This window comes from Octopus sinensis, linkage group LG16 (assembly GCF_006345805.1).
Source record: "Octopus sinensis linkage group LG16, ASM634580v1, whole genome shotgun sequence".
NCBI classification, from domain to species: Eukaryota; Metazoa; Mollusca; class Cephalopoda; order Octopoda; family Octopodidae; genus Octopus; species Octopus sinensis.
The window spans coordinates 23,771,337-23,791,336 of NC_043012.1; the positions used below are offsets into that span (position 1 = coordinate 23,771,337).

Here is a 20,000-nt window from a genome sequence, read left to right on the forward strand (position 1 = left end):
TCTAGTGATTCTTCCTTAGATGCTGTTTATCCACTGTCATAATAATAATAATGATAATAATAATAATACTTGTTGTCATAGGTGCCCTGGGAATGATAGCAGACTAAAACAATACCTGTTGTCATAAGGTGTCCTGGGAATGATAGCAAAAGGGGCTGATTGTTACCTAACTCAGATACCAGGAAACCCCAAAATGGCAGAAATTCAAAAGATAGTGCTCATGGGAACTGCTCATATCCTACGCAAAATACTTTCTTTGTAATCTCAAGTTTTAAAACAAACATAATTTTTGTATGGTTTTTTTTAGGCATTCACTAGTACAACACTAAGTACAAAACCAAATATATGGCACCCTAGGCATAACACCAACACGAACTTCCAACTTGTTGTCTCTTGAGGTCTCTGGGTGAGACTTGGAGCCAGCTTGTGTAAATGTAAAGCAAAAGTCAAACATAGAATAATAATAATAATAATAATAATCCTACTATAAGTACAAGGCCTGAAATTTGGTGGAAGGGATAATCAATTACATCAACCCCAGTGTTTCACTGATAGTTAATTTATTGACCCCAAAAGGATTAAAGGTAAAGTTGACCTTGGTAGAGTTTGAACTCAGAACATAAAGATGGACAACATGCTGCCAAGCATTTTCCCAGCATGCCAATGGTTCTGCCAGCTCACCACCTTAATAATAATAATAATAATAATAATAATAATAATAATAATAATGATAATAATAATAATAATACAGGCAGTGGCTATGACCTGATGCAGTAGCAGGCAGTGGCTCACGTGGCTTCTGATCTTAACTGATTAGAAGTGTTATCATGTACATTGTTTTGACTTGGTATCAAAGATGGGCTACAGCAAATATTCTGCTCAATACCACAGGTTTGCTTGTCAGTTGTTTGACCTTAACCAGTTGAGCATGTCCTTTAGTGGCTGACGACATGTGCATCTCTGATCACGAGCAGAAGTAGTGGGGGAGCATCACAGCCATGTGTCGAGAGGGATTCTTTGGGGTTTGAATAATTCACCTCTGGAAACATGGGTGTTTCGTTCAACATCCTTAAACAATCCTTATTCAGGGACCTTTTGAGCGGGATGGGTGACTCGGCCAGAAGAAAATTCTAACTGGGCCACCAGCAAGGTCATGTGCTGTTTATCTTGATATGAGATCACCATGTCGCGCACATATGGTTGTGATATGCATGTGCCTAGTCATGACGGGTATACTGGGCTTCGTATATTTTACCCCAGTGTCACTTTGATGGATTGCACTGCTCTCTCACTCAATAATAATAATAATAATAATAATAATAATCCTTTCTACTATAGGCACGAGGCCTGAAATTTCTAAGGGAGGGAGTTAGTCAACAACATTAACCCCAGTGCTCAACTAGTACTTATTTTATGAACCCTGGAAAGATGAAAGACAAAGTCAACCTGTGCCGAATTTGAACTCAACGTAAAGCCTGAAAAAAATGCTGCTAAGCAATGTGTAATGATCCAAAGTGATAATGAAATTGAGTAGTTAAAGGTGGACAGAATAGTTGAGAATAAGAGGAAAATCTGCCTCACAAATTCCATCTGGTTGATCCAAGTTTGGAAGAGTGAATATTAAAATGATGATGGATGAATATATGAGAGGTAAATTCTGACAAGTTTCAGTTTTATTCTTAACTTACTCTACTCTTTACTCTTTTACTTGTTTCAGTCAGTTGACTGCAGCCATGCTGGAGCACCGCCTTTAGTCGAGCAACTCAACCCCAGGACTTATTCTTTGTAAGCCCAGTACTTATTCTATCGGTCTCTTTTGTCGAACCGCTAAGTGACGGGGACATAAACACACCAGCATCGGTTGTCAAGCAATGCTAGGGGACAAACACAGACACACAAACGTACACGCACATATATATAATACATATATACGACGGGCTTCTTTCAGTTTCCGTCTACCAAATCCACTCACAAGGCTTTGGTCGGCCCGAGGCTATAGAAGAAGACACTTGCCCAAGGTGCTACGCAGTGGGACTGAATCCGGAACCATGTGGTTGGTAGGCAAGCTACTTACCACACAGCCACTCCTGCCTGAACAAAGACTGAATTTTTGAGAGTGGGAAAATGAAATCTTTTAGAGATGAAATAATTCAGAGACACCATCAGCAGGAAAAAACAATAGCCAAGTGATAACATATTTTATGCAGGAAACATTAAAAAATGAACAGGGATCAAAGACCTTTCTTGAAATCTATGACACTTTGCAGGCTAAAATTTACCGCCAAAAGGGGGGGAAAAAAAGGGGGGGGTAGGTTGACCTGTACACCAAGAAGATTTTTGAAGACTAAAAGTACCAAGTGAAATGGTTTTGAATGTTCACAGTAGAATTTTACACTATACAGTATTGCAACTTGTATTCTGGGAAATATGGTATCACAGTGAAGAAGATCAGCTTTGCTTGAAATAAGGACATGTGAATGGAATTCAACTTTTTTTTTTTTATCTATGAATTGAATTAGAAATAGATTAAATAGAGCTGACATTTGTATTCTTGTTGCTATGATATAACTGAGAATGGAAAACATTTTGTCTTCCTTGCTAAAAAAGAGAACAGATGGACCTATCAAATTGCCACTGGTGAAAAAGTGGGAATCCCAGCAATCACTGAAGATCATTGACAGTCAGTTCAATAAAGTGTATTGTTGGTCCTCATGCATTGTGCCATGGAAGCAAATGGTTAGAGAAATGTTATGAAATAAGTGTACATGTTGCTCACCTTCATAGATATAGACACCCACATTGGGTGGATTAGGGCTGTGTACTATGACTAAGAGAGAGGAAAAGGTATGTACAGAGAAAAAAAAAATCTGTAAACATTTGACGTCATGAATAAATATACATTTACCTATCGCAGGTGTTCCATTCCAAAACATAATAATAATAATAATAATAATAGTAATAATAATAATAATAATAATAATAATAATAGACAAGGAAAAACAAAACTGCTTACTAATTGATCCATTATATCCATTGGATTCCAGGATTGTAAAGAAAGAGGATAAAGAATTAAAAGAGTATATAATCCCTTAAAATTTGAAATTGCAAGAATTTGAAGGATGAAAAGTGTTATGGTTGTGAAATGAGATAAAAGTACACAGAGTACAGAAAATATGGGAACACATCTGTGATGCAGAAGATGTCTGCATCTATCTGAGGTCGATCAAGGAACCCCACCGATCCAGGATTACCCTGACAAGTAAGGACACAAACCCTTCCCCAGCTGTTGTGCACCAATCTACAGGCACAGTGCTTAGAGTAGGTCTATTCACTCTAAGCACTTTTGCCAATCACACACCTTTTGATGAATTCAAAAAAAGAATAGACCAAAAATTTTACATATATAAATATAATAGACAAAAAACTATACATATGCGAAGACAAGCATAAAAGTTGAAATCTAAAGAAAAAAAAAACAATCCAAAAGGAAGGAAAATGTCTGAATATGTCTTATGTTGTTACTTACTTGTCTTCTTCTTGTGACTTCTCTACTTTTGGCGGTTCTTCAGGGAGACAAAAGGTTGTGATATTTCCTTGTCTGCAAAATACAGAAAAAAAAACTCATAGAGTTCCGATGTATGTGTCATCATCATTTTAACACCCACCTTCCCATATTTGTATGTGTTCGGTAGAGATTATGTGAGGCAGATTTTTTACAACCAGATGCCTTTCCTGTTGCTAACCCTCACTTGTTTATAAGCAAAGTAATATTAACACAAGGCCAGATATGTGTTTGCAGATTATCAGCAATGACTGACACTGCTTGTTTGAGAAGGGCCATCATTTTACAACAATCACACAATATCAGGACAAGGAGACAGAAACGTACACATATGATGGGATTCTTTCAGTTTCCACCTATTAAATACATTCACATGGTTTTAGTCAGTCCAGGGTGATAATAGAAGACACCTGGCCCAGGTGCCATAGAGTGGGACTGAAAGCAAATCCACATAGTTGCAAAGCAAGCTTCTTAACCACACAACCATATATCATCATCTATCACAACATATACTCTTTTTACTCTTTTACTTGTTTCAGTCATTTGACTGCGGCCATGCTGGAGCACCGCCTTTAGTCGAGCAACTCGACTCCGGGACTTATTCTTTGTAAGCCTAGTACTTATTCTATCGGTCTCTTTAGCCAAACCGCTAAGTGACGGGGACGTAAACACACCAGCATCGGTTGTCAAGCAATGCTAGGGGGACAAACACAGACACACAAACACATACATATATATATATATATATATACATATATACGACAGGCTTCTTTCAGTTTCCGTCTACGAAATCCACTCACAAGGCATATGATCATCTATTTTAAAAGACAGTGCTATATCATACTATAAACTTAAATACTATGAAAAGGAAACACAAATTCAAAGAATTAAATGAAGGAATTTTGGTTTTGTATTTAAAAAAAGAAAATAAAAACAAACAGTAATGTATTTTCAAAAAATAAATCACAATTTTAACTCTTTGGTTATTTTTGCATCTGTAAATGAAATTTGTCCCATAGATATTTCTTTCCTTTCAATGAACATTGATAAAAATCTTGAAACCAAATCTAATTTCAAAATAACAACCCTCTACAAAACATATACACACATGACAAATATGTGTAAAGGTGAGTATATATATATATATGTATATATACTTACACACACACATATATACATACACACGTGCACATATATGTTAGAAAATCAATTTTGACTTCAAAATTGATTATGTAATAGACTGATTTGCCTTTTAGTGTTGAGTCTCCCATCAGTAATTTGGATATTGCACATGAAATCGCAAGATCATGGTTTCAATTCCCAGGTTAGGCAGTGTGGTGTGTTCTTAAGAAAGACACTTCATTTCACACTGCTCCAGTTTGTTCAGTTGTAAATGAGTGACTGTATAATTTCATTCAGGGGAAAATGCTGTGATCTAAGCCACTTATGCACCAATGGCAGCCAGGTAACCAGCACACTCCCACCTACAACTTGTAGGGCCGGTTACTACCTCATAAGTAAAAACTCAGCAGTATTGGCATATTTACTATCCATCAATATATGTTTTGTTATTCTTAAACTTGTGTTTTAAAAACACAAATCTGAAATTAACATCAAAAACGATGAAAGGTCCTTCCCAAAGTCACAGGCTCATAACGGCTGCTTTCTCGATCTATGAGGCATAAATATTCTCCCCTGGATTGGAAGCTGATCCTTTGCAGGGTAACTCACTTTTGTCAGCTGAGTGGACTGCAGCAATGTAAAATCATGTGTTTTCCTCAAGAATACAATGATTTGCACAGTCCAGGATTTGAAACCACAATCTTACATTCAGGAGTGCAACACGCCAAACACTGAGCCATGCACCTCAGATGGATGCATGGATGGATAAACGAAGCTTTTATAGCCATATAGACATAGTGGACATTAACTATTAACTAAACATATAAAGTCAATGCCCTGTGAAACTTCAAAGTCACTATCATCATCATTTAATGCCTGTTTGTCCATTCTGACATGGGTTGGATGGTTTGACCAAGGCTGGTAAGCTGGAAGGCTGCACCAGACTCCAGTCTGATTTGACATGGTTCTCATGGCTGGATGCCCTCCTGATGCCAAACACTTTAAGAGTGTAATGGGCAGCTTTAAGTGCCACCGGTATGGATGCCCTTTGTATGACACTGGTATGTGCCATGACTGTGATCTTGCTTGGCTTGATGGGTCTTATTCTCAAGCATGACATAATACCAAAGGTCTCAGTCATTGCCTCTGTGAGGCCCAACACTCAAAAGGAGCCCAGCCACTTTGCCTCCATGAGGTCCAATGCTGGAAAGGTGCTCAATATGTGCCATCAGCACAAGTGTCAGTTACGTGATATCAGCATCAAACACATCTCGTATCATTAGAATTATTATTGTATGTGCATGCATTTCATTGAGTAAGCTGCATCCAACAAAATGTGTTTTATTCCAAAGTGCACATCAGGGACAAGGGAACTGCATTAATTGGACTCATTAATAATTATTTATAAAGTAAAATATATCAGTGCCAATACGAATACGTAAAAACAAATGAGAATTTCTCTTTTTTTTTTATTTATTTCAGTCATTGGATGGCAGCCATTCTGGGACACTGTTTTGAAAGGTTGAGACACAACAAAGCAAACCCAGTACCTATTTCTAGTCTTGCATTCATTCTGTCAATTTCTTTGCCAAACTGCTAAGTTATAAGGATAAAAACTATCCAACATAGGTTGTGTCATACAGTGTATGCAGGGGTGAGATGTGAACATGAGCACCAAGACATACCCATATGCACACACACAAACATATAAGAAAGAAGACATGCACCCAACACCAGAGCTGAAGACACCTCTGAAAGGGGGGGGCCCCGCCACGTGAAAACGGTAGAGGAGTAGGGGCCGAAACTGGACGTGGTTCCTCCTGATGATGTCTTGAGCTAACTGGATCCTATAAAGGAGCTGTTGTGGTAGCAGACCACGAAACACGGTTGTAATTCCATCCTGAAAAGCTTCCACACAGTTTCCATCTACCAATTTCCTCACAAGGCATTGGTGGGCCAACGAATGTGTGAGAGAGAGAGAGTGTGTGTGTGCATTTCTCAGTCTCAACTAGGTTGTTGGGTGCTGTTTTACAATGCTGGCCACAATGTGCTTCCTCAAATTGTTGTAGCTTTCATATAATCTTTTCTACTCTAGGCACAAGGCCTGAAATTTTGGGGGAGGGGGTCCAGTGAATTAGATTGACCTCACTACACAACTGGTACTTAATTTATCAGCCTTGAAAGGATGAAAGTCAAAGTTGATCTCAGCAGAATTTGAACTCAGAACGTAAAGACAGGCGAAATACCCATTTCTTTATTACCCACAAGGGGCTAAACATAGAGGGGACAAACAAGGACAGACATAGGTATTAAGTCTGATTACATCGACCCCAGTGCGTTACTGGTACTTATTTAATCGACCCCGAAAGAATGAAAGGCAAAGCTGACCTCAGCAGAATTTGAACTCAGAATATAAAGACAGACGAAATACTGTTAAGCATTTTGCCCACTGTGCTAACGTTTCTGCCAGCTCGCCACCTTGTTGTAGCTTTCAAATTGTCACATTACTGGTTAGGCAGGCAGGGCTATAGCATACAAGTGACCAAAGTCATAAAAATTATACCTAAATATATTGACTAGGAGCAACATGAAATGAAGTGTTTTGCTCAAGAACACAATGACTGTCCCCACACCTAGGCCAAGAATCAAAGGCCACATGTCTTCATGTGTCCAACTGCAACTGTTGAAAACTGAACCAAGAACCTTTATCTCTGCGTACCATTTAAAAGAACAATCTAAATATTTCTGCTGGGGATTAAAGAGAATCCATCTTGGAGATTAGGACAATTTAAAATAGTAAAAGAAACAATTTTTTTTTTTTTTTAAATAAAGCTAAAACTAATAAAAATTGTTAAGTGTAATTTAAATATAGAAGGAGAACTTTAGTGATTGTACCAAAAAAAAAAAAATAAATAAATAAAAAAAATAAAACAAACACATTTGTAAGTATATCAGATAATATTAGTGCTGCTGCAAGCATTTGCTGATTAGCACAATATCCAACTGTAAAACGCCAACCCAACTTATTATGGAAGAAAACAACATTCCTTGATGCATGATAATTGACTATAAAAGAGTGTTCAAATTCAAGTAGGAATTAAAAATTAAATATGTTTGTCTGGCAACAGAGACCATATCAAAGAGACGAACACAATGACTATATAAATAGTTAAGTAGATATCTCAGCTTTTGCTAGCAATTGAGCACGAATGCTTGATCAAGTTGACATTAGTGAGAACTTGATAGCTGGGCACACACACACACACACACACACACACACACACACACACACACGCGTGGGGAGAGCGGCAGAGACTGGACATTTCTGAGTCGGGAGCGAGCGTAATGCAAACTGTGCACAATAAAGTGGACAGAATTACCGTTGGTGGGGTAAGTGGGTGTGGTGACGGTGGTGGTGGTGGTGGGGTTTATGGTTGCATCTGTGAGATTGGTAGTGGTAATGGAGCAGTGAGTGGAATTAGTAGTGATAGGGTGTTACTAAATGTAGTAGTAGTAGCAGCATCAGCTGTAGTAGTTGTTGTTGTTGTTGTTGCTTCTCATAAACAATAGTTGAGCTGCACCCAAATCAAAGGGAAGAAACAATAACATTAAATAAATTATATATGTACATGTGTATATGTATACATACATGCATATATATATATATCTATATATATACACACATATGTATATATTTACAATATCTACACATACAGAAACATGTATGGTGTGTGCATATCCATATCCATATACACAGGCATACATTTAAAACTCACATTAGTTCCACACAGTACAACTCAAAACAACCCAACCAATTATATATATATATATATATATATATATATATAACTGTGCATGTGCTTGTGTGTGTGCACACAAGTGTAGTTTATATATGTGTATGTGTGTGTGTGTGTATAAATATAATTGTGTGTATGTGTATACATGTGTGTATGTATGTGTGAACACACCTGACATAAATTCAAATACACACACACAGAACCCCGCCACACACACAGAATCCCTCACACACACACACACACACACACACAGAATCCCTCTCTCTCACACATACACACGCACGATGATGAAGATTTCCACAGAGAATGCTTACGAGAGAAGCAAACAGAAAAGTGAAATGAGAGATAATAGAGAGAGAAAAGATGAGAATCGACAAAAGCCTAACAGAAATTTAAGTCTCGATGTTGAAGCTGACCTTTATTGACAGCCTAATTGTAGAGATTATTAACAGCACCGGCTTGCAATAAACTTCATATTTTTAAACAGTCTACATAGTTATAGTACTGCCATTCACGATGATGGTGATGATGATGATGATGATGATGATGAAGAGGAGGAGATGGTGGAGAAGGAGGTGAAGAGAAGGGAAACAGTGGTAAAGATGACGTGTTTATTTTTTGGAGTGTAGTTATTGTATGATATCAACATCATCATCATCATCAATAATATTAGCATCATCATCATCATCCTCCTAATCACTAATACCAAACCCACCAACCCTAACATCTCTCATAGAAGCATCATAATGAAAGTGCATACCACCACCACCACCACCACCACTGTCGCAGTTATCATCTCCCCTACCAGTAATGTCATTCTTGTCTATGACATCACTACCATCATCATGCTCATAAGCAATCTCAAAATCAGTCTTGAGAGGAAAGGGATTTTGTTTTTTTTTTCTTTTTTTTCTTTTGCAAAGGTTAAACATGTTATATCCCACAGAGCACCACTATCTCCCCACCCCACCAACCATGACCACCTCAATCAACATAAATTCTTGGGAATCCAAGAAAGCTAACACTGGATGCTTGGTGAGATTTGAGGTTTGGGGCAGATGCTGCATATCACCAGCCTCCGTGCATGGCTTGTAATCTGAACACAAGTCTGCATTCAAGGGTAAGAGAAGATCAAGATGATTAGAGAATGTGGGCCCCTTTTTTTTGGTTTTTATTTTAATCTCCTTGAAGGATTAATGAGAAGAAAGTGAAGGTTCTCTGTGAAAATATCAGCAAAAGACTATACTCTAATGAAGGCAGCAAAAGGACAGGTGATAGTGTGAAGCTGAGGGACAGACTATGTCCATGACCCACAGACAAGAAGGGCTTAATTAACAGGCTTCTGCACACTTTCCATCTACCTGGGTCTCAGGTGTTACACAGTAGGATCAAACCAGATTTCTAAAAACACAATGAAACACCACCAGTGATTTGAATTAAAGCACCACAGACAGGGTGTTGAGAATTATATCCTCTCGACAATATCTTGTCAAAAAAGCAGGAGAAATGATCATGCTTATGAAGAAAAACGAAAGAGGAAAGTTGTCAAAATAACAAGACATCTATTTAAAAATAGGTATACACCACACATATATTCTTTTGGATGTATCATACCTAAAATATGAATAGATATAAACAGTAATATATAGTGGTAAGAGGTATGATTTGCAACCTACAATTTCAAACAAAACCTGTGTTTAGGAGTCACCTGAAGGTCCACAACAGAAAAGCTAACAAGCCTGTTAGACAGATATATCTGCTATACAGAAGTGGTTGATGACCATATTTGTGTATATATATATACATATATATATATATTTGTATAACAAAAAAAAAATCAAATACAACAAAAGTCAAAGGGATGTTCAAAGTTAATATTACGAGGTTGAAATTTAAATAAAGAAGAATATTATAAATTGCAAGTTCTGTTCTATATTTAAGGGATGAGGAATTATGTACATTATTTACATTTGACGTATTAATAACATGCACCAAATATGGATTCAGGACACCCATATACTCGAAGCCAACCTTCACTGGACAATACCTCAACTTCAATTCCCACCATCCATATGGTGTAAAGAGAGGGATTGCTCAGTGCCTAAAACAACGTGCAAAGAATATAAGTAGCGATCATGAAGTGATCAACTACAGTAACAATCTATTAAGCAAAAACTACCCCTAAAACATACTCTCCACTCCAGTTATGAAGAAGAGAGAGGATGAAACCAATAAACTGTCCACAGTCTGTCTACACTATGTAAAAGGCATCGCTGAAAAGATACAAAAGATATGTGGCCCATATGACATCGGGACAGTATTCAAGAGTAATACAACACTTTGCAAATATCTCCTTCGAGTAAAACCACCAATAGAGGAGAATATGACCAAAGACTGCATGTACTCCATCCCATGCAGCTGTGGTAGGTTATACAAAGGCGAAACATGCCAATCTCTCAAAATAAGGGTAGACGAACAATGCAAAGTTGTGACACGGGGAGATATTGATAAATCAGGTATAGCTGATCATGTATGGAAAAATGGAGACCACCTCCCCCTTTGAGATGAAGTTAAAATAATAGACAGAGAACACCACAGGAAAATATGAAAACTAAAAGAAGCAGCACATATGCTAGGACTGCAGATATGAATAGCATATGGGGACCGGTATTAAGGAAGGATAGAAAAATATTAGACTTATAAGCCCTAAAATTCACTCCATAATTACCCATGGGCATATGGCTTAGTGGATAAGATCACAGGCTACTAACCCCAAGATTCCGAGTTTGATTCCAGACAGCGACCTGAATAATAATAACATTGAAAAATACCTTAGAAATGAGAAACCAGGTTCGAAATTTCCCCAAGACACCTGATGAAGGCTGGAGGGTATGTCAGCCGAAACATTGTGTTAACAACAAACAAGATTAGGACAAATATCAGTTAAATGTAAATAATGTAAAGTGCAAGTTATAGAATAGAAAGACATTTCAGACATGGTACTTCATAGAACAAACAGAGAAAAGTTCTGGAAAGAGGAAAACACAAGAGGAAATGAGAAAAGAGGAGAGAAAACCAGGAAAAAATATACATACACACAAATAGACAGACAGACAGACAGACGGACAGATGGGTGGATGGATCGATGGATGGATGGAGAGATAGATAGATAGATAGATAGATAGATAGATATACAGATAGATAGACAGACAGGCATACTGATAGATAGATAGATAGATAGATAGATAGATAGATAGATGGATAAATTCATTCATAGATATCATTGAATATTCACCTTCTAAAAAAGAAACAACATAGCAAAACTTGATATTATATACACATGCTCAGATGCTGGCATATAAAGATCTGCATACAAACATATAGTCTTTACGCAGAGATATATATTCATACATATATATACATACATTCACAGGCAAACATTAATATAGACTGGTCAAAAACAAGTAAAGACACTGCGAAAATTGACATCAGCCAGAAGGGATGAATTGGGAAAAACATGTGTGTGTGTGCGTGTGTGTGATGGATAGCATAATATTTCATGAACGAAGAGAAAGTTAAACTGATAGCGGTGGAGAGAATTATGCTTGTAATGATGATATCAACATTATCAAACAGGTGTGTGTTGTTGTTGTTGTTGTTGTTGTTGTTGTTGGTGGTGGTGGTGGTAGTACCTAGCATGTGTGTGTGTGTGTGTATGTGTGTGGAATATAGGAGACATAAAAATATAGTAAAGGCAATGTATTTTTTATATCTAATAATATCTAATAATAAATAATATCTAAGAATAATATTAATAATAACAATAGTAATAATAACGATAGTAATAATAATAATAATAATAATAATAATAATAATAATAATAATAGATGGTGATGGGAAAAAGAGAAATAAAATAAGCCAACTGTATTTATCTATTAATTTAATATGGTAGATATTTATTTTATGCCTTATTTGTGATTTGTTTTTATTTTCTGTTTGCTTATTTTTTTTTTTTGTCATCAAAGGAAAAAACTTCACAAGACTGAAAACCACAACTTAACATGGTGGTCATTTAAGGACTCTTTTAGGTGGGGTTTCATGTGGGTGCATATATCCAAAGAGAAATTACCAGAAATTAACAAAATAGAAAAAAAATATATATAAAAACACCCCAAAATATGGACTAACTAACTAACTAGTTGATGATGATGATGATCATGACGATGGTGATGGTGGTGGTGAAGAAGTGATGATGATGACGATGATGATGATAAGGATGACAACAACAGCGTCAAAGACGATGAAAATATAGGTGATGATGATGATAATATTCCATAATGTTTCATAATTATGGTGACGTTCATATTTTGTGAATCATAATGATAACGGTAAGAAGAACAACAACAACGTTTCATAATTATGATGAAGATGATTATTATAATAATAATGATGATAATGAAGGTGAAGTTGATGATGGAGGTGATGGTGGTGAAAGTAATTTTGATGATGTTTGAATCAAGGAAGATGGGGATTCTGTAGTAAGGGAAGATTCAAGTGATTCTGATAACCATCCATGATATAAATGCTGCTGTGATGATGATGATGATGATGGTGAACAACACAATAACTATCATCATTATCACCAGTAAAATTAATGGACAGGAAACACACACACACACACATTCTTATACATGCACATACTGCATATATGTAAAAACTAAATAGATACCAAACGAAAAGAAAAACAGAAAAAAAAATTGAAAACAATAAATAAAATAAATATAACAAAAAAAATTGAAGCTCAAAACACAAAAAATAAACCAACAAAAAGCAACGCCAAAAAATGTAAAAAAAAAAAATGGAACGAAAAAAAAAAGAACTTGTTAGAAAATCCTCGTAGACAGCATAAACATCAGAGAAGAGTAATTCAAAGTAAACAGTAAAAATGGTAATGACATGTTTAGTTACTAGCTGTGGACCTATAAAGTAGAAAGATATGGGATAATCTAATTATGCGAAGATCATCTAGTCAAAAAAAAATAAATAAATAAAATAAAAAAAATAATAATAATAATAATGAAACAAAATATTAACAAATTTCATCAGTGATGGTAGTTGGTCAGAAAGAAAAGATGGAGAGGGAGAGAGGAGGAAGGGGGAGAAGAGTGGGAGGGAGAAAGGGAAGAGAGAGTGTGATGGGAGAAGCTGAGGTTAATTTTCTTTTTGTGTTACTGATTACGTTTTATGTATGATATGCACATATGTCTCATCTGTGTAGTGTCACCACCATCATCCTTATTATTGTCATCATCATGTCATCCTCATCATCGACATCGTCCTCGTTACCATCAACATCACTGCTGGCGGTGGGACTAGGACCATATAAGTGTATGTTTATCTTGTTTTGATTGTACTATTTTTGTTTTTTTCTTATTTTTCTATGCCACAGTGTGAAGGTTTGATAGGTCTGCAATGCAAAATCTCTTCTTTGTGTCTTAATTCAGTGAGTCATCTCATTTAATAATCTCTTTAGGACATCCACCCAGCTAGTCATACATACACATGCACACACACGCATACACACACACACAACTCAGACAGTCCAAATGTAAAGCCACTCATATTTAAATAAAAATCTTGATCAGAATGAAATTCTCTATGTCAACATATATATATATATATATAACACAATGGGCTTCTCTCAGTTTCCATCTACCAAATCTACACACAGGGTTGGGCCCAAGCAGTAGTATGTAGTTGGAAAAGAAACTTTTTAGTAATGGAGAATGAAGAATACAAAAAGCTTCCACTTTCCTATTTTGTTTCTTATATATATCTTCATATGATAATGATGTATCCGTCTAGGTGTCTGTAGCACTTTGTGTTTGTCCTCTATCATTGCTTGACAACCAGGGTTGGGTGTTTATATCCCTGTAACTTAGCAGTTCAGCAAAAGTGACTGCAAAAATAAGTAGCAAGCTTAACAAAGATAGAAGTACTGAGATTGATCTATTTGACTAAACCCTTCAAAGTCCCAGAACATAATTAACCATGAAATTTTTATGGAAGATAATTTAAAACCAGGTAGTTTGGAACCTGAGACCTGGACATACCTTGGGTAAGTTATTGTCAAAAGTGTTGAAATATCACTAAATTAGAACAGGAGAGTTCAATGTTTGGATCAAAAACTTAACAAACAAGATTAACAAAGAAATTAAACCTCGCTTCATTTGGAGCAAAGATTTTTGCCAACATAACATGGCAGTCCTGGTTTAGGACAAATGTTGTTGTAACTTAACCACAGGAGACATCGTCTCCAGCTGGGTATACGACATGATCTGTGTCCTTATATTTTTTGAACAATATCTGTGTATCATGATTTCTGAGTTATTTCTCTTCATCAGCGCAGAATAATTGTTTTGAGCTGAGTGGGGGTGCAGGATTCCCTTGTTCGAAAATATAAGGACACAGATTGTGTCATATAGCCAGCTGGAGATGAGGTTTCCTGGGGCTAAATTATAGCAACATTCATCCTAAATCAGGACTGCCATGTTAATTTGGCAAAAATCTTTACTCCGAAGTACTGTTGCTGAATATCTCTCGTCAGATCTAAAAATAGTAATTCTCGCATCATTTGTTCAGAGGTAGCATTCTTATACACCAAGCTAATACATTAATTGTTGTTTATTATGGGAAAATGCCTTCAACTGCAGCTCTGCATCTATCAAAGATTTGTAGTGGATTTAGTAGTCAGAAATTGTAAAAACACATTGTGTGTGTGAATGCATGTTCAGAAAAAAAAAAACACTGTGCTGAATGGAACAGTGGTAAATGAATATGGGGATGCAAACAGTTTCATTCTGAGCCCCAGAGTTCTCCCCTTAACTTACCCAAATAAGACCCAGAAACCTGTCTTTAAACATACACAACACACAATAGTGTTTCATGGTTGGAAGAATATATAAAGTTAAATATAATAACATATGATCAATAAATAATAAATACCCTTAATTTTGTCGTTTGTTCAGCTCAGGTACCTTTGGGTTTTTGTTTTCTTTTCTCTAGAGCTATGCTGATTGGAATGTGATTGACAATCCAAATAAGAAACACCCAACCTCACGGCATGGTCATGTAAGCACAAGCAATAATCAGCATATTCTGGGAAGCTGAGCATTTTGGATGGTTGTTGGGGCCTGCTTTTCAGATCAACCAGAATCTTTGACATATTGCTGACCCATGTTATCACACAGATCAATCCATGACAAGCAGAACATTGTTCACAAATGAGCATACAGTGATATCCCAGATCAATGACGGATGAATCAGTGATAAATGAGGACAGATGCGTAAGTTAGGAGAAAAAATAGAGGCAAGATGAGTCTTCATTCTCAGAATGGTTCCAACAAGCAGCATATGTTTATAAATGGTAATTTTAATGGTTACAACTGCTAAGAATAGGTTTTCCCTCATTCAATGCAGATTTCTTAGAATTGTAATTATATACAGAGCATTTGCCAGGAAATTTTCAAAAATTACACTGGACAAAAATTTGTTAGCTTTCATTTTTTTTTCTCTAAAACAGCTATAAAAATATGGCTTATGAATATGTGTGTATGCTTTTTAAGTGCATACATACACACACAGGAACACACACACATACATATTTATATGTATATATATATACATACACACGTGCACAAACATGTATATACATATACATACATACGTGCACACACACATATGTATAAGTACATATATATATACGTACATACACATATATATGTATACATACTTACAGTCATACTCATACATACACACACACATATATACATACACACACATATATACATATACATACATACACACACATATATATATATATATATACATATATATACATACATATATATACATACATATATACATATATATACACACACATACATATATACAGATGAATGTGTATGTATTTGTGCATATAAATATGAGTATCTATCAATGTATGTGTGTATACATACACACACACACACACACATATATATATGCATACATACACATACAAAAGAGAAAGTGTGAGCATGTGTGTTTGTCAATGTGTGCGGCAGGGATCATTGTATACACGAGTGTCCATTTTATACAAATTTCAGCAGCATATTTGGGGGAAAAGAAATTTTTTCAAGTTAAAGGAAATTGAAAATTTTGGGAAAAATCAATTTTCAATTTCCCTGGAATCAAAAAAAAAAAAGGATAAATAAATAAAACGTTTACTTGGAATAAGAACTAAAGATGTGTGTGTGTGTGTGCATGTGTTAGTGTGTATGTGTGTGTGTATTCTAATATTAGCTGTAACAGATGTGGCAGTAGACGTATATGTACGTGGTCTAATATTAGATACAACAATTATAAAGTTGATTGTGTATATATGTGTGTATGCATGAGTGTGTGCATGTGTTCTATTTTATATGTATATGCATGTTATGTGTACATATATCTATTTATCAATCCTCACCCTCTCTATCTCATATATATATATAATATATATATATATATATATACACACACATATATATATATATAAATATACATACATACACTCGCATACACATATATATATATATATATATATATATATATATGCAAAGTTATGTATGTTTATGTACACACACAGGCACATATACATATATATATATATATAAATACACACACGCACATGTACCCATATATATGTAGAATGTATATGTGCATGTGTGTGTGTGTGTGTTTCTGTAGCTACATACAATCTAAATTAGGAAACATATTTTAACATAGTTTTGATGGGGTGGGATGGGTGTAGCAAGTTTTAAAATGTGTCTTGAATTCGGAAAGGATAGACACAGAGTCAGTAAGATAGACAGACAGAACGATGAAGTAAGGTAAAGTTGTAACCGCTTTTTAACATGCTTTTTAATTAAGTAATTTTATGTAGAGCATAGCAAATACTTTTTATTTACTGATTTTGTATAGATATATATATATATATTTGAACATATACACCTGCCCGTATGCAAAGAATATACATATACATACATAAGTCAAGGAAGAAGATGAAGAGTCAGTGTAGCACAAGTTTAATACTCGTTACATTTGTTTCGGTACCATTCCTTTTCGAACTACATTACATAAAAATGATTAAACCTGATCAAATACATAATCATCATCATCATCATCAACATCACCACACCGCCACTTAATGTCCATGCTAGATGCTGGTATAGGTTTGCTAGTTTAACAAGATCCAGTAAACCCACAGGCTGTATTGTGCTGCTGTGTCTGCTTTGGAATGGGTTCTGTGGTTTGATGTCCTTTCTAACACCAACCACTTGGCAGTATGTACTAAGCTCTTTTTCATTTTCTTTTTTTTCTTTCTGAACCCATCAGGAGCGAGGCTGTCATGCAATTTGAAAGGTTACAAACCCTGGGAGATCAAGTTAAAGCTAAGAGATGTGGGGAGAAAGATAGCATGAGAGAAAGGGTCAGAGTGGAACAGGTTTCTTACTGTGGTGAAGCTACACAACTTGCCATATTTTAGGGGAGGAAGAGAGAGAGAGAGACCGACAGACAGAGTATGAGTGAGTGAACGATGGGAATCGGAGAGTACTGAAGATGAGTGACAGCAAAGAACAGTAGAATAGTAATGACCAAGCAGTAGACAGGAGAAGGATGAGAGATGGATGGGTAAGTTGAATATGCCAAAGTGTCACATTTCAGACTCCTACTATACTGTACAACTGGTAAACAGGGTGTAAACATATACAGATATTAGGTCATTTTATCATGCATAATCACTTACATAAGATCTGGATCAAGACAGAATGCTACTGATACAAGTGCAATGCATATTATAATTGTGCTACATTAATTATTCATCTTCGTCCAGGACTTGTTTATTACGCGATGAAACATTTCCATACCAGTTATTCCAATGGGTAAGAACCTGACATTCCTGCATCATTACATATGCCTCAATTTAAGTACTGGTCTTGAAGTGTAGACAGTCAGTAGTCCATAGTGAGTGCTGAATATGGAATGTACCAGGTTTCTACCCAATACAAACATTATAATGCAAATACACACATGAACACACACACACACATATATATATATTTAACTATATATACACACATGATACGAGCACACACACACACACACATATATATATATATAACTATATATACACTCATGATACGAGCACACACACAAACACTGTATGTGTGTGTATGTGTATATATATATTACTGTTTTGATCACACTGTCCTGTTGTTGTTACCACGTTCACCCTCCCCCCAAAAATTCCCAAATTTTATTTAATTTGCTTTGTGGGAAGGACTGTTTCAACGAAGTTGCATATTGTACTTGCCTTCATAACATGGAGTAGATGAAACAAGGACAACTGATGAAGGGGAATATTCTTTATGTTATATGTCTCGTTTCTCTGCTTGATTTTTTCATTGTTCAAATAAAAAGTTCATTTTCTATTTTTTGTTATTATCTTTTTGTTTCTCATTGTGTTCAACGTTTTTTTGATGTCCTGTACACATATATGCATCCATATATACATATATATGTAGGTATGTACATATATAAGTATGTATATATTTATAGATTATCTATATTATTGTATGATTGAATGCCACACATCCTTTTCCAAGTAAGTTTTATCTATCTATCTATCTATGTAACCTCTCTCTCTCTCTCTCTCTCTCTCTATCTATCTATGTAACCTCTCTCTCTCTCTCTCTCTCTCTCTCTATATATATATATATATATATATATATATATATATATATCTGAAGGTGCATGGCTCAGTGGTTAGAGCATCGAGCTTACGATCATGAGGTTGCGAGTGTGATTCCCGGACTGGGCTGCATGTTGTGTTCATGAGCAAGACTCTTTGTTTCACATTGCTCCAGTTCACTCAGCTGTAGAAATGAGTTGCGACGTCACAGGTGCCAAGCAGTATTGGCCCCTTTGCCTTTCACTTGGATAACACCAGTGGAGTGGAGAGGGGAGGCTGGTATGCTTGAGCGACTGCTGGTCTTCCATAAACAACCTTGCCTGGACTTGTGCCTCAGGGGGTAACTTATTAGGTGCAAACCCATGGTCACTCATGACCAAAGAGGTCTCTCTCTCTATGTGTGTGTGTGTGTGTGTGTAAAATGAAGCTCATAAGTATGATGTGGCCCTTCAAGCAGTGTAGAGCTGTGCCACCCAATAAATATATATTCTTTACTAATCTAGTCACAAGGCCCTAAATTTTGGGGGAGGGGGCAGTCGATTAGATCGCCCCCATTACGCAACTGATACTTAATTTATTGACCCCGAAAGAATAAAAGGGAAAGTTGAGCTCGGTGGAATTTGAACTCAGAATATAAAGACAGATGAAACAATACTAAGCATTTCACCCGGGGTGCAAATGATTCTGCCAGCTCCCTGCCTTGTAAAGTAAATGGTGGGAGATGTAAAGTAAATGTAGACAGGTG

The 20,000-nt window shown here is 36.0% G+C and overlaps 1 protein-coding gene across 1 annotated transcript in view; it reads right to left on the reverse strand.

Moving 5' to 3' along the window:
- The window catches only part of LOC118766635, a 728,994-nt gene that overhangs the window by 363,125 nt on the left and 345,869 nt on the right, over positions 1 to 20,000 (reverse strand). The window contains exon 2 of the mRNA XM_036510193.1: positions 3,527 to 3,598. Coding sequence (XP_036366086.1) covers positions 3,527 to 3,598 — 72 coding nt within the window. The remainder of the gene's footprint in view (positions 1 to 3,526; positions 3,599 to 20,000) is intronic.